At 42.9% G+C, this 25484-nt stretch overlaps 1 protein-coding gene and 1 non-coding gene across 2 annotated transcripts; both read right to left on the minus strand.

Moving 5' to 3' along the window:
- Positions 1-21437: 21437 nt before the first annotated feature.
- On the minus strand, positions 21438-24588 carry Rpl39 (ribosomal protein L39). Its single transcript, XM_021661020.2, has 3 exons — positions 24442-24588; positions 23632-23735; positions 21438-21645 (listed from the first exon to the last, which is right to left on the minus strand). The coding sequence occupies exons 1-3, from the start codon at positions 24442-24444 to the stop codon at positions 21597-21599; spliced, it is 156 nt and encodes a 51-aa protein (XP_021516695.1). The 5' UTR covers positions 24445-24588; the 3' UTR covers positions 21438-21596.
- Positions 22139-22270, minus strand: LOC132650207 (small nucleolar RNA SNORA69). The gene has a single exon (XR_009588590.1). It is a non-coding gene; the product is annotated as a small nucleolar RNA SNORA69 (small nucleolar RNA).
- Positions 24589-25484: the final 896 nt, after the last annotated feature.

A 25484-nucleotide genomic window follows, 5' to 3' on the forward strand; every position in this document is an offset into this window, starting at 1 on the left:
AGGCAGGTGGATCTTTGTGAGTTTGAGGCCGCCCTGGCCCACAGAGCGAGGTCCAAGACAGCCAAAGCTACACAAAGAAACCTTGTCTCGAAAAACCAAAATAAATAAATAATAAAGAAACAAACAACAAAGCAAAACAGAAATGTCTTGATCATAACTCCAGAAGCTAAAAAGTCCAAAGCCAAGGCACAAGCAGGTGGCTTTGGTGTCTATTGGAGGTCCATTCCTCATTTGCATGCAATGCCTTCTGTGTGCCTTCACATATGGAGGGACCAGGCTTTTTTGTGAAGACTGTTTTACAGGATGTTAATATTCATGGGCACTGACCCCTCATAACTTGGTTGTTTCCCTGAGAGACCTACCTACCACCTAAAACCAATACCCTTAGGATACAGTGTATTGGGTATGGGTTAGGGTTAGGTTCCAACACATGAATTTTGAAGTGATACACACATTCAGACCTTCACTCCTCTCATCTGCCAAATTCAAGTGTTTGTCTTAGTTTATTTTTTTTCTTTTGGCAGTTTCCTCTTCCATGGACTTCTCTCTGGTCTCACACAGTGTTCTATAGCTTTCTTTGCCAGTATTTACTAAGATAAAGCCCCCAAAAGTACCTCTTCCTCCTACAGTCTCTTCCAAAGTCCTTTCATTCCTTCCCTATTTTTGCTCTAACCCATTACTCAATTCCTGCCACGTAGCTCTTCCTAGCCTATTCAAGAGCCACGCTCCTTGGCGGGGGTGGGGTTTGAAACTGGGTCTCTTTATGTAGTTTGGGATGGCCTGGAATTAATAAGTACACCAGGATGGCCTTGAACTCACAGAGATCCTCCTGTCTCTGCCTACCAAATTCTGGGATTAAACATATGAGCCAACAGAGGGCCTCAAGTCTTGCTCGTTTGAATTGGATCCCTATTGCACCAGAAGCACTGTGATCTCTTCCTTGTTCACCTCCTTCACCAGCCGTCTCCAATTCTTCTCCAGTTGTCTTTACGTGGCCCCTCTTCTAGCTTTTAAGACTGCCAAAAAGAGAGGGGAAAATAGTGGACAAGGAAGGAATGGGGGTAAGCAAAAAGACACATGGAAAATGAAAGTGCAAAAAGAAACTAGGGGGAAGTTATCAGGAACATTTAAGGGTATCAAGAGGCTAGAAGACACAGGAGAAGGAATAATATACCAAAGTACATTGGTCAGAAAATGTTATAATGTTATAATGATACCCTCTTGTTTCAAAAATATCATTTAAAAGTTCTCTCTTGCCAGATAGTGATGGCTCACACCTTTAATCGCAGCACTCAGGAGGCAGAGGTAGGCAAATTTTTATGAATTCAAGGCCACCCTGGTCTACAGAGTGAGTTCTAGGACAGCCAGGGCTATATAGAGAAACCCTCTCTTGGAAAAACAGCAACAACAAAAAAATTCTCTCTTTGAGGCCATTTTTCCTGCTGCTCAGCCCATTACTACTCCACACTTTCTACTCATTCACAAAATCCTGGGCAGCGGGGGAGATTGCTGCTGTTTCTGCTGCTCCCTCCAATCCCCCCCCTGTTCTTTTCAATATGATAGTATACACCCCAAGCTGGATGACCTTGAATTCACTTTGTGCTTGACCTTGAACTCCTGTTCACATCTGGTTTTATGCAGTGCTGAGGATCAGGGTGACAACAATGGCCTCCTTCATTGCCAGGCAAACACTCAACCAACTGAGCTATCTCTCCAGCCCCAGGCCTCTTCTTCCAAGCTTAATCACAATGGATAAGTTATTCATGCAGCTACCAGAGAAATATCTCTTCTGCTTTTACTAGACTCAACTGCCACAAAGACAAGGATCAACTTTGTTGTATTAATTATGGAATCCCTAGTTTCTGGCACATGAAAGTACTCAATAAATAGTTATCTACTGGGTGCTGGAGCAATGACTCAGCAGTTAAGAGCTTGTAATGGTCTTGCAAAACTGAATCCAGTTCCCAGCACCAACACAGAATAGCTCCCAACACATATAATACCAGCTCCAGGGTATCTAAAGGTCCTCTTTCAGCCTCTGAAGGCATCTACGCTGTGTGCACAAACACGTAATTTTAAAATTAAAACAAAATCTAAAAACAAACAGTTACTGATTGCCGATGGAATCTTAGGTCTCTCACAAAAGCACGAAAAAATGAAAGGAAAACAAGGTGAAATTTATCAAAATTTAAAATTTTATTTAAAAATTATTACATTTATTTATTTAGGCCCAGGTGTGGAGGCTCACACCTTTCATCTCAGCATTTCAGAGGTAGGGGTAGGTATATATATATATATGAGTTCAAGGCTAGCAAGATACACAAAGCAAGTTCTAGAACAGTTTCTGAGACATCTTATCTAAGAAAACAAACCAACAAAAATCACATTTATTTATTTAATGTTGGAGTATGTTCAGGCCATAGTGTGTACTTCTGGGGGTCAGAAGACAATTAAAAGTTGGGTTCTTCCTTCCACTAGATCCTAGGGATTGAATTCTAGTCATCAGGCTTGAGAACAAGCATCTTTACCCACTGAGTAATCTCACCAGCTCCCAAGCTTAAAACTTTAGAAAATTGTCAAAAAAATGAAAAAGAGGTCAGGCATGGTAACAACATTCCTGTATTCCCAGCCAAGCCAGGAGGATCAGTGTAAGTTAGAGGCCATCCTGACTCGAGGAACAAAAAAACAAAACTGAATGCTGGAAAGATAGCTGAGTCAATAAACAACTTGCTGCACAAGCAAAGCAGACCTGCATTTGGATCCCCAGCATCCATTTAAAAATTCAGCTTTAATGCTACTGACCCTACTGTATTAGTACACTAGCCTTAGTGCGGTAGTCCTCTACTGTGTGTGAGTACACTAGCCCTAGTTCTGCAGTCCTCTATTTTGTTAGTACACTTGTCAGAGAAGCACAGACAAGTGAGTTCCTAGAGCCTACTGGCCTACCAATCTAGCTGAATCACTGAGCTCTAGGTTCACGGAATAACTTGGTTCTCACACATACTAACAAACAAACAAACAAATGAACAAATAATGTGGAGAACAGTTGAGGATGACAACTGACATTCATATATGGCTCCATACACTTGTGCATGTACATGTGTACAGGATATCACACTCACATACACAAACATATAACACACAGTGTCATGGAAAGATAAACACAGAATGGGAGAAGGTATTTTTTTCATTATTTATTTTTATGTCTTTTTGCATTGGTGTTTTGCCTGCATGTCTGTGTGAAAGTATCAGATCTTGGAGTTATAGACATTTGTGAGCTGCCATTTGGGTGCAGGGAATTGAACCTGGGTCCTTTGGAAAAGCAATCAGTGCTCTTAACCACTGAACCATCTCTCCAGCCCCAGGGGGAAGGTATTTGTAAACATAGTCTGATAAGTTATATATCTGGACCATGCCTTGGTGTGACAGTCTGTAGTCACAAATCTCAGAAGACTGTGACAGGAAGAATATCAAGTTCCAGTCCAGCCTGGACCACATTGTGAGACACCCTATCTCAAACTAAAAGGTAGTATAGCTCTGTTATTGGTCATACATAAAGTCCTATAACTTAACAAAAATACAACCATGTGACTTTGAAATGAACAAAAGACTTTACTACACATTTAGTTTTGTTTGTTTGTTTGTTTAATTATTTGGTGTGTGTGTCTGTGGTTTAAGATACTTGCTGCAATTAAAAACAAGGAAATCATGAAATTTGCATGCAAATGGTGGGATCTAGAAAAGATCATCCTGAGTCAGGTATCCAGAAGCAGAAAGACACACACAATATATACTTACTTATAAGTGGATACTGGACCTAAAAGATAGGATAAACATACTAAAATCTGTATACCCAAAGAAGCTAAACAAGAAAGAGGACCCAGGGTAAGATGATCAATCCTCACTTAGAAAGACAAATGGGATGGATATTGGAAGTAAGAGAAAACAAGGAACAGGATAAGAGCCTACCATAGAGGGCCTCTGAAAGACTCTACCTAGCAGTGTAGCAAAACAGATGCTGAGACTCATAACCAAACCTTGGGCAGAGTGCAGGGAATCATATGAAAGAAGGGGAAGTCAGTAAGATCTGGAGAGGACAGGAGCTCCACAAGGACCAAATATATCTGGGCACAGGGGTCTTTTCTGAGACTGATTCTCCAACCAAGGACCATGCATGGAGAAAACCTAGAACTCCTGCACAGACGTAGCCTATGGCAGCTCAGTATCCAAGTGGGTACCCTAGTAACAGGAACAGAAACAGTCTCCGACATGAACTCAATGGCTGGCTCTTTGGCCTCCCCTCCCCACCTGCCCTGTAGTGTTGATGATATACTCCATCAAAGAAAACTGATTTTCCCTTTACCAGCAGGTATCCATTGCAATCAACACCTTCTTGGTTAGGGGTGGGACTTCATGTCCACTTCCTCTTCTCAGTGCTGAGATTTTGGGGAGCAGCCTTGCTAGGCCACAGAGGAGGACATTGCAGCTAGTCCTGATGAGACCTGATAAACTAGAGTCATAAGGAAGGGGAGGAGGACCTCCCCTATCAGTGGACTTAGAGATGAGCAGGGAGGAGATGAGGGAGGGAGGGTTGAATTGAGAGGGAATGAGAGAGGGGGCTACAGATGGGATACAAAGTAAAGAAACTGTGATTAATATAAATAAATAAAAATGTAATTTAAAAAAGAAGCACATATATATATATATATATATATATATATATAAACAAAAAACAAAGAACACTTGCTGCTCTTCCTGAAGACCTGAGTTTAGGTCCTAGCACTCACTATTGGTGGCTCCCAATTGTCTGTAACTTCAGCTACAGGAGATCCAATATTGTGGCCTCTGAGGGTACCTTCACTCATATTCATAGGCCCAAACGCAGGTGCATATGCACACACACATATGCATAATTAAATGCACAAATAAAAAAGTTTTTAAAAATAGTGTCTACTTAAAAATTTAAATCAGAAAAAAATGTTACACAAACAAGTTTCCATATTAAACTACAGAAATTGGAGCTATTCTGATAATTTTATTTATTTTTCTTTAATTAAGATACAAATATTTAGCCGGGTGTGGTGACACACACCTGTGATCCCAGCACTCAGGAGGCAGAGACAGGGAGATCTCTGTGAGTGTGAGACCAGCCTGGTCTACAAAGAGTCTAGGATAGCCAAATCTATTACACAGCCAAACTGGGTCTTGAAAAACAAAGAAACAAATCTTGGAGCTGGGTGATGGTGGCATGTGCCTTTAATCCCAGCACTTTGGAGGTAGGTAGATCAGTAAGTTCAATGCCAGCCTCATGTACAGAGTGAGTCCAGTAAAATCAATGCTAACAGAGAAAGCTTGTATCAGAAAAAAAAATACAAATCTTAGTGGTGTGAGTGGGCAGCAGTTTGTTGAACTTCTGTTGGTCACACTGTCTTGACTTTTAGCTTTTAACCAATGCTAAAAAAAGAAAAAGAAAAAAAAGGAAAAGAAAGAAAGAAGGGAAAGGGGGAATTAGAAACTGCCTAAATAGGCTGTTCCACTTCTTGTTTGCCCTGCCATCCTTTTATCCTAACAGACGTTGTTAGTGACTTGCCGTTTTGCTTGGTACATGTTAATCTCATGCGACACAGCCACACACATGAAAAAAAAACATGCAGATTGTGTGCATTGTGTCTAATCAGCAGAACAAATTTATGGGGCATTGTCTCATAATTTCACTGTTCTATAGTTGAGGACACTGAGACTCAAGAAGAGGGTGAGAGAAGCAAGCTTTAACGAGCTAGGCTGACTCCTTGGCTTTCCTCCTCCTTACATCAAACCCTGTGTCCAACATAGGACTCATGCTGTCCCATCCCTCAGGACCTAGGATCCACTGACTGTCTTCCTGCTTCTCCCCCTCAAGCCATTACACAAACGAGTTCCAAGTTAAAAATAAACCCCTTCCCGAAGTCCACAACCTGTCTGCCTCAGTTTGGATGTGTACGTACTCAACTGCTGGTTGGATATCTTCTCCTGGATGTCTTACAACCATATATAACTTGGTATACAAAAACTCATCCCCCGGCCTGCCCTCCAAATGCTCTAAGCAGTTTTTACCTCTTAGTATGTGACACAAATCTTTGTTGTGTTGCGCAAGCCAGATACCTGAGCATCATCATAGTCACCTCCCTCCTCCTACTCCCCTGCAGTCAGTCACAAGTCTTGTTGATCTGAGTAGATCTCTCCTGTCCATCCATCTTATGCATTTCCACTACCTCTGCCCCAATTCTGTCACCAGTAAGACTCCTCATCTGAACCACAGCCTCTGGTGACTCACTATTCCCTGCCTACCTGCCACAGCCCCAATAATGTTGTTCTCAGCGATCCATACACCCAACTCTACAGTTTGTGTTTAGTCTCCTACATTTATTAGTTCAAATTTTTATCTTTAGCCAATCATGGTAGCTAATACCTGTAATCACAGCACTCAGGAGGTAGAGATAGGAAGATTGTTCCAAGTCTCAGGCTAGCCTGGATCGGCCTTATCTCAAAACACACACACACACACACACACACACACACACACCACACACCACATTCCAGGGCTGATACACACATGAACTCATAGAGGTGGTGACCCTGAGCACATAGATCTGTACAGGTTCAAGCCAAACAAAATCTCAGCACTGAGAAGAGGAAGTGGACATGAAGTCCCACCCCTAACCAAGAAGGTGTTGATTGCAATGGATACCTGCTGGTAAAGGGAAAATCAGTTTTCTTTGATGGAGTATACCATCAACACTACAGGGCAGGCCTCTACATTCAGGCTCAGGAGTAGTTAAAACAAATTCACTGGTGTGTGTGTGTGTGTGTGTGTGTGTGTGTGTGTGTGTGCACGCGCGTGCATTTTGTTTTATTGGGTTTTTGTTTGTTTTGATTTTCATATTTTGTTTTCGATTGAAAGACAAAAATATGGGTGGGTAGGATCTAGGAAGAGTTAGTAGACGGGAAAGATCAAAATCAATTTATAAAATAAATAAATAAATGGAGGAATGCATCAATCAATAGAAGTGGAACCGTGTGAGCAAGGAAGAGTAAAGGCCAGAAAGATAGTTCAGCAGATAAAGTTCCTTTTTACCAAGCCTGTAACTCCCTAGGACCAACCTGGCGAAATAAGAGGAGGAGTATCTGCAAACTCCCCTCAGACATTCACGAGCATGTAGCATGTGTTCTCCACCCGGGCCCCTCCCCCAGCAAACGAATGTAAAAATGCTTAACGGAATGTTATTATTACTGTGGTGTTAGTTTGTGTGTAATGTGTGCTGTGTGTGTGTGTGCTATGACTTGAGTGTGGAGGTCTCAGAGGACAACTGTCTGGAACCAGTTCTCTCCTTGTACCTGTGGAAGGATTTTAGGGCTAGAACTCAGGTCATCAAGCTTGCACAGTACTTTACCTGCTGAGCCATCTTGCTGTATCCCCCAAACCCCTAAATTTTAAGACATCCACAATAGTAATTGTGCATATTTGTAGGGCATATTATGATCTCTTTTGAGACAGAATCTCACTATGTGTCCCAGGCTAGCCTCAAACTCTTTTGTTTGTTTGTTTTTGTCTTTTGAGACAGGGTTTCTCTGTGTAGTCCTGGATATCCTGGACTTGCTTTGTGGACCAGGCTGGCCTCAAACTCACAGGGACCCACCTGCCTCTGCATCCTCTAGTACTGGGCTTACAGGTGTGCACCACCTCACCTGGCTAGCCTCAAATTCTTGATCCTCCTGCCTCAGTCTTCTGAGTGCCAGAAAAATAGACAGTCTCCTCACATCGCTGTTCAGGGTGTTATACTGTGATACAGGTATACAATGTGATCAAGTTGTACTAGTAAGGTTATCTACGACTTCAACATCTATCTAACCTCTCTACCCTCAAGAATCTCTGAAACCCAGGCTTGACAGGCCATTTTGTGTTTTAGAACTCTTTCCTATTGTTCTTGGCTGTAGACAGACTCTAACCTACCCATGGGCCTGAAGGCTCCCATGACCTGGCCCCTGGATATTTCCCCAGACTCTCACCCCTCTTCATTACTTCCTCCAGCATCTCCCCCACCCCCCACCCCCGCTCAATACATCCCCTTTCCTCAGTCCTGAGTCTGCGAGTGACTTTTAATTCGCTAAAGTCTCACCTTCTCTTGACAGGCGCTTCTCACAGTCTGTTTCCTCTGCTTGGCCACATTATGAGGACTCCGCAGCCTTGCCCCCAAACCTAATGCCTCTTCAGCCTCCAGGCTTCCGTGTGTTCTTTCTCAACCCCTCCCATGTTCAAGACAGATTCTGAAGCACCTAGTGCTCCTCTGAACAGGAGGTGGGGCAGTCTGTGCTGTCTTCAACCTCCTCTGCCCTGATACAGACTAAGAGATCATGAAAACATGGTCTGTCTGTGGCAGCTCAGATGAGCCTCTGCTGCATTACCTGTGGGTGGGGTGGAGGGTTATTGGAAAGAGAAAAGAGGAGTAGAAGGTGGCTAATCTTGAATGTAGATCCATGGGTTTTCTGATTCGATTACATAGTTGTTTTATGGTGGGTTATTTGTCTTCCTTTCTCATGTCCCAACCCATTGAAAAACCCACTAGAAGGGTACCTTCTCTTCTTTTTCCTCCTCTCCTGTCTCATCCTCTCCCTTCAGTCTGTAATCCAGACTGGTCCCAAATTTAGGATTCTCCTGCTTCAGGAGTGCTGAGATTACAGAAATAACAGCCACCACCCCTGCCTGGGATCCCTGTTCCTAAAACATACAAGATTAAATGTGCATTTGGGGTCACAAATGTGCCTTCCAGGTTCATGATTCTTAGAGCTTAGGCATCAATGGTAATTTCCTCACTTGGAACAGAGAAAATGTAGCCAGGCACAGGGGTATGTGGAACTGTAATCCAAGTCCAGAGGAAGCAAAGGAAGGAGGACCCACTGAGACAATGTAATGAGACCCTGTCTTAAAAAAAAAATCAAATGAAGAAACTTGAAAGTCCCAAAGTTGTTGCAGCTTGTTTGTGGCAAGCTAGGCATAGCTGGACTCAGTCTCAAATTTCATTTTTCTCCCTCTCCTTTTTCTTTTCCTCCCTCCCTGTGTCTTTTCCTTCCTTCCTTCTTTGATTGTTTCCCATTTATTGTAACTTTTTTCTTTTTTTCTTTTATCCTCTTCTCTCTCTCTCTCTCTCTCTCTCTCTCTCTCTCTCTCTCTCTCTCTCTCAGTGAAGTAGAATCCAGATATTCCAGGTTAGCCTCAAATTGATGATGGAGCTGAGAATAGCCTTGAAATTCTGATCCTCTTGCCTCCATTTCCAAAGTGCTGGGACCACTTACATGAGCCACCAGACCCAGTTTATGTGGTGCTGGGAATGGGACTAGGGGATTTGTGCATGCTAAGCAAAAATTTGTGAACCAAACTATATCCCCAGCTTATTTTATTATATGGTGCATGACTGTAGTCTAGCACTGAGGAGGTAGAGGTTGGAGGATCATAAATGTAAAGTCATCCTTTACTATATACTGAGTCCAAGGCCAGACTGGGCTACACAAGGCCTCAGCTAAGTGCAGTGGTGAACGCCTGTAATCCTAGCAGAGAGGCAGAGGCAAGCAGATTTATGTGAGTTCAAAGCCAGCCTGGTCTACAAAGTGAGTCCAGGACAGTGAAGGCTACACAGAGAAACCCTGTCTCAAACAAACAAACAAACAAACAAACAAGACCCTGACTTAAAGTTTTCTTCTTGTCAAAAAGAGTTTCCTGATGGCCGCTATCAAGCTTAACACAGCCTTGTGTGCTCTGTGGTTCCCAGGCTCAAAAAGTGGTTTGAAGTTGTCTTAGTTAAGGTTTCTATTGCTGCAACAAAACGCCATGACCAAACAGCAAGTTGGGGAGGAAAGGGTTTATTCAGCTTACACTTCCACAACACAGCTCATCATCAAAGGCAAGGACAGGAACCCAAAAAGAACAGAAACCTGGAGGCTGATGCAGAGGCCATGAAGAACTGTTGCTTACTGGCTTGCTTCTCATGGCTTGCTCAGCCTACCTTCTTATAGAACCCAAGACCACCAGCCCAGGGATGGCACCACCCACAGTGGGCTGAGCCCTCCCCCATAAATCACTAATTAAGAAAATGCCTTTCAGCTGCACCATATGGAGTCATTTTCTCAATTAAGGTTCCTTCCTTTAAGATAACTCTAATTTGTGTGTCAAGTTGACATAAGACTAGCCAGCACACAAGTTCTAGATTCAAGGTCTAAGTCACCCAGAAGAGGCTACTTCTGGTTCCAATCTCTTGAGACACTTAGTCAAGGCAGTTGCCACCTGAACAGCAAATCTGAGGTCACAAGAGAATAAGAAACTGAAGCCACATAGAGAAGTCTAGGAGGATCAGAGGCCATGTAAAGAAACAGAAACTGCCATGTAAATCAAACCCACTGTATGTTTAAAAAAAAATCTTGAAAGTGAATCCTGCAGGCTGGGTAGCCCTACTGTCCCCAAACCAAAGCGTATAGACAGTTAGCCTGAGTTCTTGAATCCCACAAAAGTTTGGATTACCAAAACAACAACACCTATGTTCTCGGCTGTTGGGGTTTGGAATAATCAATAAATACAGCACATTTTCTTTTGTGATGGATACAAGGCACTGGATAGATAGAAAGAGCACATACTATCTGTAAGCAAACTGCTAACTCTTCAAGAACAAATGGTTGGTTTGTAGAAAGTGTTTCCAGTCCGAGAGTTCTAAATTAAATTCTAAGTATATGGATATGAATATTACATAAATGCACAGATGTCACTATGGAAATTAAAATATGTTAAGTACATACTTCACACTAGGGACATAGATTTCTTCAGAGTCTGCCAATCTACCACTCCCACACTTTACATTTTAAAATATATGAAGTTTAACTGGCTCCAATCTATAATTGTAGCACTGAGGAAGGAAACTTGCTGAGTTTCAGGCCAGCATACACTACCTAGTGAGTTTCAACCAGTCTGTGCTATGAGTGAGACCTGTCTGGTTGATGATAATAGCGATGGTAATGGTTGTGGTGGTGATGATGGTGTATGAGTTCCAAATAGTTCCCACGGCCTTTGTATTCTCTATCATGGTACTTAAAATACCATAAATATTTATGAACTAATCTCTTTAACCAGGTCTGTGTTTTCTATTTTTGTTGTTCTTATTCTGAGACAAGGGCTCATGTAGCTCAGGCTGGCCTTGAACTAAATGTATAGTCAAGGATGGTCTTGACTTTCTGATCCTTTTGCCTCACTTCCCTGATGCTAGACTTGTAGACATATGCTACCCCACACAGGTCTATGCTTTTCAAGGTGCAAAATTAACTTAGTGGGGCACAAAGTACATTTTTTTCAATGAAATTGAAGTACAAGTATGATGTATTACATGTAAGTATTAAATAAAGATATAAGGAAAGGTTATAGAGTAGAGATGGCCCAGCAATAAGAGCTCTTGATACTCAAGCAAGAGGACCTGTGTTCAGAGCCCAGCACCTGAGTAAAAAGTACACGTACCTGGAGCTCTAGCACTGAAAGGAGGCAGAGGACGGAGGATTTCTGGAGTATTAGCCATCAATCTAGCTTCAGGTTTCAGCAAGAGACTCTGTCTCAAAGAACTAAAGCATACAGTAATAGAGTAGGAGACACAACATGCTTCTGCATGCACACATGCACACATACATCACATGCTCCTTTTTGCACATACATCAGACACATATATACACACAAAAATAGCAAAATGCCCTAAAAAGAGAGTAAAAAGGCTTGGTATGGTGCATGCCTTTAGTTCCAACACCCAGGAGACAAGTGCAGGCTTATCTCTGTGAGTTCAAGGCCAGTCAGGGTTACATAGTGAGACCTGTCTCAAAAAACAAACAAGCAAACAAACAAACAAAAAAAAAACAAAGCAAGCAAACAAACAAAAAACCCAAAACATTAAAGGGAGGAAGAGAACAAGGGAAAGGAATAAAGAACATGATTTACTGTGAACATGATTTATCAGTGGCCAGGGTCCTGGAATACACATTTAGGCCTTCCCAAATATAATGTTATAACAATGCCCAATATGGAAAGTTTTAGTAACAGAACAAAGAGTTATAATAATACATTGGTGGAAACATCAAAAAAGCAGTTACAGCAATTTGGGGGAAACCTCTGCTATAGGCCTTGGATGCTATTTGATGACATTTCTTAGCTTTCAGGTTGGGGAAGCTAGTGGTCTGCTAAGTTAATACACTCCAAATAATCTTTCTCTGTTAGGTCTGATACAGAGGTGCAAGGAATGATTATTTAGGGGGCTAAAGCTGGCCCAAGATAGAGTATAATTAGGCTCTGGATAAGCGAGATTCCAACCACTCCATACCACCATAGCTCTAATCAGCCAGAGCTTCTCTCCAGCTCATTCACACAAAGGAATGGAAAAAGGAAAAAAAAATGACAGTAGAGGAACTCTTTTTAAATAACTTATTTCTTTTTATTTTATGTACATTATATGTGTGAGGGTGTCAGATCTTGGAGATAGAGACAGTGAGCTGCCATGTGGGTGCTGTGAGTTAAACCCCGGTCCATTAAGAGCAACCAGTGCTCTTAACCGCTGAGCCATCTCTCCAGCCCACAAAAACTCTTTTAAAGACTCATTTGTAGCCAGGCAATGATAGTGCATGACTTTAATCCCAACACTCAGGAGACAAGTGCAGGCATATCTCTGAGTTCGAGGCCAGCCTCATCTATAAAGAGAGTCCCAGGACGGCCAGGGCTACAAAGAGAAACCCTATCTCAAAACAAACAAACAAACAAACCAAACAAGCAAACAAGCAAGCAAACAAACAGATTCATTTGTTTATTCACAGTTTCATACAACCTTCTCTCAGTCACCCTCCCATTGAACCTATTTTTTTCTCCCTGGATGTCTCCCTCTTACTTTCAGTACTACTGTGTGTGTGTGTGTGTGTGTGTGTGTGTGTGTGTGTGTGTGTGTGTACCCAGGCCCCACTGCGTTTAATTACACTTGCTTGAATAGCCTCAGTGGATTATTTTCTCAAGCAGGGCAGTTTATCAGTAGCTATACCACTGAGGGATATAACTTCTACTTACCCAACCCCTGTTTACTGCCTAAAATCCTCAGGGTGGGGTCGGATCCTATGAACCCCTCTTCTACCCAGGATGGAATGCTGACCTTTCTGGTATAGGATTTTGTGCATAGGCCCATTGCTGCTGTGAGTTCATGGCTGCAACAGATGTGCCATGACCAGAAGGCAGCATTTCACAGCACTCCTTCCTATCCTCCGGCTCTCACATTCTTTCTTGCCTTTTCCCACAATGTTCCCTGAGCCTTAATAGATGTCCCATTTAGGGCTGAGCACTTTGATAAGTTGAGTCTCTCTCTGCATTACCTGCTGCAGATAGTAGCTCCCCTGACCAAGGCTGAGAGAAGCACTTATATGTGGATACACACATAAATGTTTATACATTTGATACCATTGCCATTTAACAAAGGAACAGTAGTTAGATTCCCTGCTAGGGACAATGGCTTGCCCAGCTATGGGCTTCAGAACAAATATACTCTATTTGGCATGAATTTCCCCTGTGGAGCCAGCCTCAAGTCCAATCAGAAAATAATTGGTTACCACTTTGTAGGAACTCCTAAAGACCAATTACTAACATTTATTGATTGGCCAGGCACTGGTTTATTTTATTTATTCTTGTGAATCAAGATCTTGTGTAGCCCAGGCTGGCCTCAATATGTTTCTGAGAATGGCTTTAAACTCATAATCTTTCTGCCTCCATCTCCTAAAGATTATAGGTGCATACAACCATGCTCAGTTTTTCCTTAACACATACACACTCTCTCTCCATATACATACATACATACATACATACATACATGCATATATGCATATGTGTGTGTGTCTAATACAGACAGTCTCACCATATATGTCTCACTATCCTGGAACTTACTATGTAGACAAGGCTGACCTCACACTCACAGAGATCTGCCTGCCTCTGTCTGTCTCCCAAACGCTGGGATAAAAGGTATGTACCAGCATGCCTCTCTCTCTCTCTCTCTCTCTCTCTCTCTCTCTCTCTCTCTCTCTCTCTCTGTGTGTGTGTGTGTGTGTGTGTGTGTCTTGTTGCTGTGGTTGTTTGAGTTAAGGTCTCATGTAATTCAGGTTAGTATTGAACTCACTAGATAGCCAAAGGTGCCTTGAATTCCTGAGTCTTCTGTGTCTGTCTTGAAAGTGCTCCGTTGAAATGTGCAGCCCAGTTTATGCAGTGCTGAAAATGGAACCCACAACCCCCTGCATGCTAGGTAATCTCGTTATCAGCAGAACTACACCCCAGTCCCAATAGATTTTTACTTATAGGAGTTATCTATTAAAACTGATCAAAAGAACACAGTTTTAGCTAGGAATAATGGTCACTCTTTTTTTTTTTATCTTTCACTAGTTTTTATTGACGAATTACAGAAGTTCTTGCACATTTCATTCCAAAAGAATACTCTTCTTTCTTTGTAAGGAAACCAAGTGTTTGAATAACTATTCAAATAGAAATAAATATGAAATACTGTCAGTACACATATATTTATTATATAATATGTTAAACATAAAGAAATAGTGGTCACTCTTAATTCTAGTTCTTGGAGCTGAAGGCAGGAAGACTAGGAGTTCAAGGCCAACTACAGCTACCAGCTAACATAGTGACAAGACACACATAGAAACATGATTTGGGGGGCAGGCAGAGAAAAAAATCACGAGAGAGAGGTATGTACACAGACAGACAGACAGACAGAAAGAGGCAGAGCCAGAGAGGTTGGTTTCATTTAAGGTTACAACTGAGAACAAGCAATACAGACAGTAGAAAGAGTATGGCTCAGCAGAGCACTTGGCAAGTATGCACAATGGTCCTGGATTCTATGCCCAACATCAAAAGAAGGGATAGGAGGAAGAAGAGGAAGTTGAACTAGCCAGATTCCTCTACTATCCCAAGATTACCTTATTAATTCTTTTTGTCTATGTGTGCATATGTGTGTATGTGTTGTGTGTGTGCACATATGGTGTTCACATGTATGTATGTATGCTGTAGAGTGAAAAGTGAGAGGCTGCTGTCCTATGTCTTCCTTCAGTTGTTCTCTCCTTTATTTACTGAGGCAAGGCCTCTCACTTGAATCCAAAGCCTAACAACTGGGCTACTCTAGCTAGATGGGTTGTTCTGGGGATCCCCTGTTGTTTTTTGTTTGTTTGTTTTATTTTTTTTATGTTCCATGTGCTGGAATTAGAGGCCAGCCTCTACACCCATCTGGCATTCACGTGGCTGCTGCAAGTGACTTACCAAATTAGCCATCTCCCTACCCCCTTATGTTACTTGTGCAGTTTGCTGAGGATTGTACCCAGGCTACACCGGTAGCTCTGGTTTATATTTTAAAATTATGAACCGTAAACACAGCAAAGAATTAATTAATTAATTAATTAATTAATTAATTAACAGTGAGACAGGGTCTCATTGTGCAGCCCTAGTTTGCCTGGGACTTACCATGTAGACCTGACTGACCTTAAATTCACAGAGATCCATCTGCCTCCTGAGTTCTGGGATTAAAGGCATAGGCCACCATATCTCACAACAATGAGAATGTTTTCACACACATAAATGCACATACGCATGTACACACCATGAAATAAACAAACGTAACATAAATTCTTAAATAGCACATTTTTAAATCCAAAAATCTATAACATAATTTGTACCAGGATTTGTTCCCTTTTTATTTTATACGGCATTTTTCTCAAGTATCTGCATCCTTAGGGGCCTCTGAAATACCCAGACAGACTTAGACAAATGTCAGCATAAATGACTGTAGAAAGCAGGAAGAGAACAGAAGCAAATGGCCAATGACAAAGGGCCAGAGAGGGAAGGCATCTCTTCAGGCAATGCATGACCAGTGCAAGAGTCTCTTGCAGCAGATGCCCTTGCCAAGGCCTGTTCAGCCCAAGCCAGCCCATTTACAGCTAAGTTTACACATGCTCGGTCCTTCAGCCATAGTCGAGTGGTTCTTCACCCAACTTGAAATGAGACCCAACTTGAGCCAACTAGAGGGGTTTTTACTCTCAAATTCTTTCTGTTGGGATTTAGTGATTTTAGTCCATTTCTACTTCTCATGTGACCTGAGGCTAGAGAGGATTTCATGTTTGGTCTTGTGCTGGGAAAAGCTGAGGAAGTAGATCTGCCAGGAGGAACTACAGTGAAGCAGACATGCAGAAAGAAACTGAGTAGGAAACAGGCAGAGAGAGAGGGAGGGGGTGGGGGATTAGTTGTGCTTCTTCTGGAAGCCTAGCTGAATCTTGTCCTTTGGTTCCATAAAACAACTATTTTCATATATATATTATATTATATTCATGTATTATGTATACAATGTTCTGTCTGCATGCATACCTGCACTCCACAGGAGGGCACTAGGTCTCATTATAGGTGTTTGTGAGCCACCATGTAGTTGCTGGGAATTGAACTCAGGACCTTTAGAAGAACAGCCAGTGCTCTTAACCTCTGAGCCATCTCTCCAGCCCCGACAACTATTTTCTTAAAGGGTTATTTTAAATTATGTGCACGTGTGTATCTGCATGAGCTTATACGAATTACATATGCATGGGAACCTGCTAAAACAAGAAGAGTGTTTGATATCCTAGAGCTGGAGTTACTGGTGGTTGTCAGCCACCTGAAGTGGGAGCTGAGAACTGAAATTGGGCCCTCTGAAAGAGCACTATGTCTTCTAAACCATAAGTCATCTCTTCAACCCCCTTTAAAAAGTTTTTGTTAGATGTTTTGTATTGTTCTCTTTGTTTCTACTTTATTGATTTCAGGAAGAGTGGGAACAAGAACCATCAGAGCCAATCAAAAACTAGGGCCCAGAGGGGCCTATTGGAGTCTGAATCAAGGACAATGCATGGTCTGGGCCCTGGTCCTCTACGTAGAAGTAGCCAATGGCTTCATGTGGGCCCACTAGTTAGAGGAGTGGTGGCTATCTCTGACATGGACTATGTTACACACTTTTTGATCACTTCCCCGTGCTGGGACTGCCCTACCAGGCCACAGGAGGGGTAGATGAAGCCAATGGCTTCATGTGGGCCCACTAGTTAGAGGAGTGGTGGCTATCTCTGACATGGACTATGTTACACACTTTTTGATCACTTCCCCGTGCTGGGACTGCCCTACCAGGCCACAGGAGGGGTAGATGAACTCAATCTTCATGTGAATAGATGAGCTGGGGTGTCTGGATGGGGGGAGGGCTCCCCTATTCTGAGAAAATAGGAGGAGAGAGATGTGGGAGGATGGGTGGGACTCAGAGGAGAGGAGGGAGGGACATATGGCCAAGATGTAAATTGAATTAATTAATAAAGAATTTCTCTTAGCTGGGTGTGGTGGCACACACCTGTAATCCCAGCACTCAGAGACATATGTGCATTTTCACACACTCATGTGTACACACACACACAAAGTAAATAAATGAATAAGTACATTAAAAAAAAAAGAAAATGAAAATCCTGAAACAATAGGGACTGGGGATGAGGTTCAATGGCAGAAAGCTTGCAAGGATTCAATACCAAGTGGGGGTAGGGAGAACACACATTGCATTTATACATCTAAGAACGGGGGGGGGGGGGAAGTCCCCATAAAAATAACCAACTTTACAAAAAAAAAAAAAAAAAAAAAAAAAAAAAAAGAGCCAGGAGGCAGAGGCAGGTGTATTGCTGTGAGTTTGAGGCCAGCCTGGTCTACAAATTGAGTCCAGTGACAGCCAAGGCTACACAGAGAAACTCTGTCTCCAAAAAACAAACAAAAAAGTTTCTATTGGCATATATACATAATAATGGCCTTCATTCTGACATTTTCATACATGTGTATAATGTATTTTGACCATAGTCACCCCCTATTACCCTCTCATCCCTCTCCCACTCATGTTGATCCCTTTCCTTTTCTACATATCATTTTTGTCAGTTTTTTTTTTTTTATTGGTGACCTAATGAGTTTAATCAGGGTTACTTACAGGATCACTGGACAACTGCCCTGTGGCTATAGCACTGAAGAAATCTTTCCTTCCCCCAAAAAACTTTAACTATTAATTGATCCTCATGGAGGGGTTGGGCCTCATGAGCCCCTCCCATTCTGTGAGGGAATATTAATAGGCCCAGTCTCCTGCTGGTCTAGTGTAGGTAAGCAATCACAGCTACTTGGAATTCTAGTACAATGAGCAGGATGTGGCTCCCCCGGGTCTTTAATTCCATCACTAAGGAGGCAATGGCAGGAGAATCCCTGTGTGTTCAAGGCCAACCTGGTCTACATATCAAGCTACAGGACAATAGGACCACAAAGAGAGACCTTGTCTCAAAGGAAAACAAAACAAACAAAGAGTATAATGGTCATGCCATGTCTCAAAGACATCTACAACATCTCACCTTTTCCTCAGGCTCTTACATCCCCTTCCTCCACATATCTTTTATAAAATGTGTGAAGGTTTAAGAAGTTACAACATGGGCCTAGAGAGATGGCTCAGAGGTTAAGATCACTGGCTGCTCTTGCGAAGTGTCCCGAGTTCAATTCCCAACAACCACATGGTTGCTTACAACTATCTGTAATGAGATCTTCCCTCTTCTGGTGTACAGGTGTATGTGCCGGCAGAACACTATCTACATAATAAATAAATAAATCTTAAAAAAAAAAAAAAACAAAACAGAAGTTACAACATAAATTCCCTCTGTGTAGCCTTGGCTGTCCTGAAACTGGCTATGTATTTCAGGCTGGCCTTAAACTCACAGAGATCTGCCTGCCAAGTGCTGGAATTAAAGGCATGAACCACTGTGCCTGATAAGTGACTATATTCTCTCTCTGAAAGTTGCCTTCAGTGGCCTGTTCTTTACTTTTTTTTCCAGACAGCTTGTCATGTATCCCATGATGGATGACCTTGACTTTCTGCTCTTCTCAACCAGTACTGGGATTACAGGCATGTGCCACCATACCCCATTTTGTTGCAATTCAGTGAAAAGGCTGAACTCACATGTTCAGACCTTTAGCAGTTTCTGTAAGGGGCTGGATAGAAAACTCAGCCTAAGAACACTTTCAAGCCTGGAACAGTGGCACAGGCCTTTAACACCAGCACTTGGGAAACAGGGACAGGCATATTTTTATAGGTTTAAGGGAACACCGTAAATTCCAGCACAGCCATGGTTATATAGAAAGACCCTGTCTCAAAAAATTCAATAAATAAATTTTTGAAAATGTAAAAAAAAAAAAAAGCAATCTTGTGGCTTTTTCAGAGGACCTGAGTATCCATGTCAGTCAGCTTACAAATTCACAATCCCTTACAAGCTGTAAGGTATGTGACACTCTCTTCTGGGCTCTGTGGGAACCAGCACACTGTCATGCACCCAACACACACCATTTAATTTTTTTAAATTAATTACAGTGTATTCACTTTGTATCTCAGCTGTAGCCCCTCCTTCCCTTTTCTCCTCCCATGCTCCTCCCCAAGTCCACTGAAAGGGGAGGCCCTCCTCCCCTTCCAATTGACCCTAGTTTATCAGGTACTCATCAGAACTGGCTGCATTGTCTTCCTCTGTGGCCTGGTAAGGCTGTTCCCCCCTCAGGGGAAGGTGATCAGAGAGTCAGTCACTGAGTTCATGTCAGAGATAGCCCCTGTTCCACTTTACTAGGAAACCCAGTTGGACACTGAGCTGCCATGGGCTACATCTGTGCAGAGGTTCTAGGTTATATCCACGCTTGGTCCTTGGTTGGAAAATCAGTCTCACAAAAGACCCCTGGGCCCAGATTTTTTGGTTCTGTTGCTCTCCTTGTGGAGCTCCAGGAGCTCCAGACCCTTTCAGGTCTTTTATCTCCTCCTTCTTTTATGATTCCCTACACTCTGCCCAAAGTTTGGTTCTGAGTCTAAGCATCTGTTTTAATACCCTGCTGGGTAGTTTTTCAGAGGCTCTCTCTGGAAGGCTTCTGTCCTGTTCCATTTTTCTCCCTCTTCTGATGTTCATCCCCTTTGCCTTTCTGAATGAGGATTGAGCATTTTACCCAGGGTCCTCCTTGATTAGCTTCTTTAGGTGTACAGATTTTAGTGTGATTATCCTATATATTTTTAATACCCACTTATAAGTGACTATATACCATGTGTCTTTCTGCTTCTGGGATACCTCACTCAAGATGATCTTTTCTAGTTCCCACCACTTGCTTGCAAATTTCATGATTTCCTTGTTTTTAATTGTTGAGTCGTATTCAACTGTATAAATGTACAATTTCTGTATCCATTCCTCAGTTGAGGGACATCTAGGTTATTTCCAGATTCTGGCTATTACCAATAAACCTGCTAAGAACATGGTTGTATACTTGAGCATATTTTGGACATATGCCTAGGAATGGCATAGCTGGATATTGAAGTAGCACTATTCCTAATTGTCTGAGATAGCACCAGGTTGATTTCCAAAGTGATTGTATGTTATGTTGGGCAATGTCAAGAGTGAACACCTCTATGCAACCTTGGACGCTTGAATCCAGCAGAGGCTAGCATTCATTTATAAGATGCTTTACAGGCCAGTCAGTTCATCATATGAATGTGTACTTATATATGGCTCTAGGATTCCACTTAAAGGGCTCAGGGGCAGAGGGGCCTTGTTGTCCTAAATTGAATCCCTAGTGTATACGGGGGTGGGAGAGAATTTAATCCAGGGAGTTGTTTGCAACCCCACACACTATCTTCAAATAAATGTAAATTTAAGATTCCTTTTAGGGACATTTGAATTTTCATGGCTCCCAAACATGCAGAAACGTGGGCTCAGCACTTAGGAGGCAGCAGTTGGATCTCTGTGAGATCCTGACTCAAACAGGCTTTGTGCAGGTGTGGTGATACATACCTGTAATCCCAAAACCTAGGATTGAGGGCAGCTTGGGCTATATTGCGAGTTTATCAAGCACCAATTAGTTTACAGGGTCTGGAAGAGATGGCATAGCAGTTGAGGACTTGTTCTTGCAGAGGACCTGGTTTCAACTTCTTGCACCCACAATGTATGTTTATACACATAAATACTAAAAAAAATAACCAGTGTGAAAGAGGTTCAGAGTTTAATTCCCAGCAACCACATGGTGGCTCACAACCTTGAGATCTGGTGCCCTCTTCTGATGTGCAGGTGTACATGCAAAAAGAACACTGATAGTTTTTTTTTAAATAATTATGTATACAGTATTCTGCCTGCATGTACACCTGCACACCAGATCTCAATAGATGGTTGTGAGCCACCATGTGGTTGCTGGGTTTTAGAACCCAAACCCAGAACTTCTGCAGGAACATCAAGCACTCAAAAGTGCTGAGCCATAGAACAAGCCTAATTAGGTCTGGTAGGGGAAGGGGAAACTCAATGCTTCACAAAACAGAAGAGCGGTTTGACACGTTCTACATTTTATTATGAGACAAACTCCATCCCCAGTTTAGACAAAACCAAAATTCCATCTGGTAGGATTGACTGATGATCACAGGACCCATTTGATGATGATCATAACTCTGTATAAACCTTCATTCTTGCCATTGTGTGAATCCTTACAGACCCAGCTTTGTTCTCCTCCAGTGTCTTCTCTTGGAGTTGTACCTGTATGGAACCAAGCCACAAGTTACAAGGTGGTTTACTCATAATCTAATTGCTCCTACATCACAGACATGACCTTTTCAGGGAACTGGGGAGAGACTGTCTACAAAATAAATAATTGCTACACATGTGAAGGGCCCTGGTTTAGCAACCCATGTCAGGGATGCATGAGCTAGGGCAACCTAGTTTAGAAACAGGGCCTGGGAATTACAAGGACTAGCACATTGGAACTCAGATTAGATTAGGTGCCCCTAGAACTCACATTAAAGCAGGAGAAAGCAACTCCAAAGCTGCACATGATAAAGTTGCTTGAAAGCAGGCACAGTAGTGCACACCTATAATCTCAGCACCCAGAGAGGCAGAGACAGGGAGATCTCTGTGAGTTCGAGGCTAGCCTGGTCTACAAAAGCAAGTCCAGGACAGCCAGGACTATACAGAGTAACCGCGTGTCTCAAAGAACTAAAAAGGCTTGCAGAGCGAGGCCAACCAGTCTCTGAATTGTCCATGTCAAGGTGTCATGATTTTACCATAGAAAAGCAAAACCAGAAACAATCAACATGGCTTTTCTTTCAGCAGGATAATGGTAGTACTCCCAAAAAACTGAAGCACTATAATTGCAACCTGCTTTTAATTAAGTTTTCAAATATGTAAGAGAGGCTTAGGTTACAGTCCAGTGACAAAGCACTTGCTTAATAGGCAGGGCACCTTGGTTCAAACCCCAACACCCATAAATGAAAGCCAGAAAATAATTCTGTGGGTTTGGGTTAGGGTACATAATCTCCCCAAACAAAATACCACCCCAACTCTAGGATATATTAGATAAACACATTGCATAGTACCTCAAAGCTTTTCTTAGTGTTATATGTTGACAAGACCATGGGTTTGAAAGAGTGCTGACGGCAATTAACGTATTTTAAAAAGAGCAGCACCAGGAGATAGACGAGGGCAAGTTAGTTGAATGTAAGGCCAGAGTGGGTTATTGAATACCAAGCTTAAGTGGCTAAATTAACTAAGAACATGGACCCTCAACTTTAGCCCCAGCAGATCCACACCCAGATTTTTACTATTAATCCCAAAGCCAAGCAATGCATTTGCTTAATCCCAGCACTTTGGGAGGCAGTTGAGTCTGAGTTCAAGGCCAGCCTGGCTCAACCACCACCCCATAAATTTGTTTCTAGGCACTGGCAAAGGCCTGCATCTCAACAACCCAGAAGCCAGGCACCATGATTCACAGGGTAAAAGGTCTTACCACCAAGCTGGACGAATTGTGTTCAAATCCTAGAACCCATGCAGTCAAAGAAATTGTCCTGTGGCCACATGAAGACATGCATCCCCACAGACAAATGGAGTAAAGCAACACAAACATTGACATACCAGAACCGTCACTGATCACCTAGCAAAGTCCCAGGATTTTTTTCTACTTAGTTCCCTTCCCTCCAAGACTTGTCTCAAAGGCTTTGGACAAGACTCAATAAGGCACTCCTCCTTGTCTGAGGGGGGCCCTGGGTTTGATCTCTACCACTCCTCTCAAAAGCCCAGTTGGTCCTGCTTTCTTCTGAAGCTGATTCAACTTTGGCAGCAGGAGTTTCCCATCAGGATAAACAGATTAGATTAGATTTCCTTAAGCTTTCATAGGGAAATTAGTAAGGAAGTGAGAAAGGTTGTCCCTATAGTCTAGCTGTGACCATGCAGGAACCAATGAAACATACTTACAAAGGGCTCTAGACTAGGTTAATGAGGGAAAGCCCTTACTATATGGAGCCTGGTGACCTGAGCTGGATCCCCAGGACCTACTAAGTGAACGGGGAAGTGATTACTGCAAGTTGTCCTCACCCACGTACACCCGTTTACACAAAAGGAAAATCAGAAAGTGTTCCAGCACAGTAGGCAGAGGATGGCCAGGATTTCATGTATTTTTCAACTGCGTATCTACATGCCTAAAATTCTGTAAAAGCTAATGAAATCCAAGCAGGACAACAGAGGTCTTACCTGATTTTGTTACCAGTTTTCATCCGAATCCATTGAGGAATAGGACGATTCTGCTTTTGTTTCTTGGCCAGGAATCGCTTGATTCGGAAAGTCTTGTGAGAAGACTACGAGGAGATGCAACCAGTTTAGCAACACCAGAACCTAGTCATCTGGGGCTGTATTTTGTAACAGTAGTATCTACTTTTGAGGGGTGGTGTCTGGGTAATTTTGATTCATGCAGCCTTTCACATTAAGTAGGCATGTAAAAGGTATTGAAGGCAAAGAGCGCTAACCGCACCCCCCACCACTGTAGGAGTAGATGCCAATAAACATAATCTGTCAGTAGACAACGAATGATGTACTGTTGGCAGATGCTTCAAAGTAGTGATGCTCGAACTTCTGAAGATACCATGAAGTGCGGTTAACGATTACTGTAGTCAGCTTTTTTCACAAGTTCCCTTTCTGACCCTCTCCTCTTTGTGCACATCCAGAGAAGACTACAGTTCAATCACCCGAGACCCAAAAGTGGCCCCAAGTTACCCTTTCTGCCAGAATCATGTAGCTCACCATCAGCTCGAGGCTAAGGGAAACAAGATTACTTCGCACCCCTCGTCAGACTGTACGATGAACAGCACGACCGGCAGGGCTAAAAGGGCTTGTTAATTTCATGCCGTGCCCGCGACTCAAGAGGTGGCTTACAAAACTACCCTCACAAAACACTACCTCCAAAATGCACCTAACCCTTGATGCTGCACACGTCCACCATAAAGCCACTGTACCCTCCTTTCTCAGGGAAGCCGCCTAGAAACGGATGGCGGCCGATAATCTTACCATAGCAAGAAGCCCTGTTAGTCGCAAGGCTCACGATGGAGGAGGAAAGGCGAAGAGGAAGGCCGGGCCGGAAGAACACGATTAGAAGACGGAGCTAGGGGTGGAGCTTAGGATGTGACGCAACGTGTCTTCCGGAGCTCCGCCCCGACGCTCCCATGGGGCTGTGGAAACCCTCCCCGGATTATAGGAAACATAATTCTCAGGCCTCCGCGTCCGCGTCCGTGGATGTGTTCCTCCAAGTGATCGTCACAGTCTTGCGGCACTGTCTTCGTGGCCGGGGTAGGTGGCCTTTGAGAAGCGCCAGAGTAAAAGCCCTTAGCAAAACCCGGGAAACGGAGTAGGCGGGACCAACTCTGAGAAGGGCGGAAAAAGGACGCTGTCACTTTCTCACAGGGCGACTTCCGCCTGTCTTTGAAAGGGCGGGGCTTAGGGTTGGGCGTTGGAGATCTTCAAGGCGGGGCGGATGACCTGGCGGAACGAAGGTAGGTCTAGAGAGATTGTTTAACGGTTAAAGCACTGTTGTAGAGAAACCCAAGTTCGGTTCCTAACACCCCCCTCAGGTGGCTCACAACCGTCTGTAATTCCAGCTCCAAGGGATAATATGACTCTGGCTTCCAGAGGCACCTGCACTCAGGATTTACATGTACATATCCCCATGAAGACACACACTAACCAATAATCAAAAATAACCAAAAAATATAATAATAATAATAATAATAATAATAATAATAATAATAATAATAAAAAGAGCTGAGCACGGTGGTGGCGCACACCTTTGATCCCAGCACTCAGGGAGGCAGAGACAGGCTGTTCTCTGAGTTTGAGGCCAACCTGATCTACAAAGCGAATCCAGGACAGCTAAGGTTACACAAAGAAAAAAAAAGGTCGCAGAAAAAAAAAGTTGCAGGGCGATGTTGGCGCACGCCTTCAATCCCAGCATTCAGGAGGCAGAGCCAATCGATCTCTGAGTTTGACGCCGTCCTTGTCTACAGACTGTGAATTCCAGAACAGCAAAAGGTGCACAGAGAAACCCTATCTGGGGG

The sequence above is a fragment of the Meriones unguiculatus genome, chromosome X, assembly GCF_030254825.1.
Source record: "Meriones unguiculatus strain TT.TT164.6M chromosome X, Bangor_MerUng_6.1, whole genome shotgun sequence".
In the NCBI taxonomy this organism is placed as follows: domain Eukaryota; kingdom Metazoa; phylum Chordata; class Mammalia; order Rodentia; family Muridae; genus Meriones; species Meriones unguiculatus.

Bases quoted from the DNA above. Each gene is read 5' to 3' on its own strand.
- Rpl39 (XM_021661020.2), bottom strand. The intron at 21,646-23,631 runs GTAAGACCTCTG...GGTTCCATACAG, and splicing joins AAAACTGGTAACAAAATCAG to GTACAACTCCAAGAGAAGAC.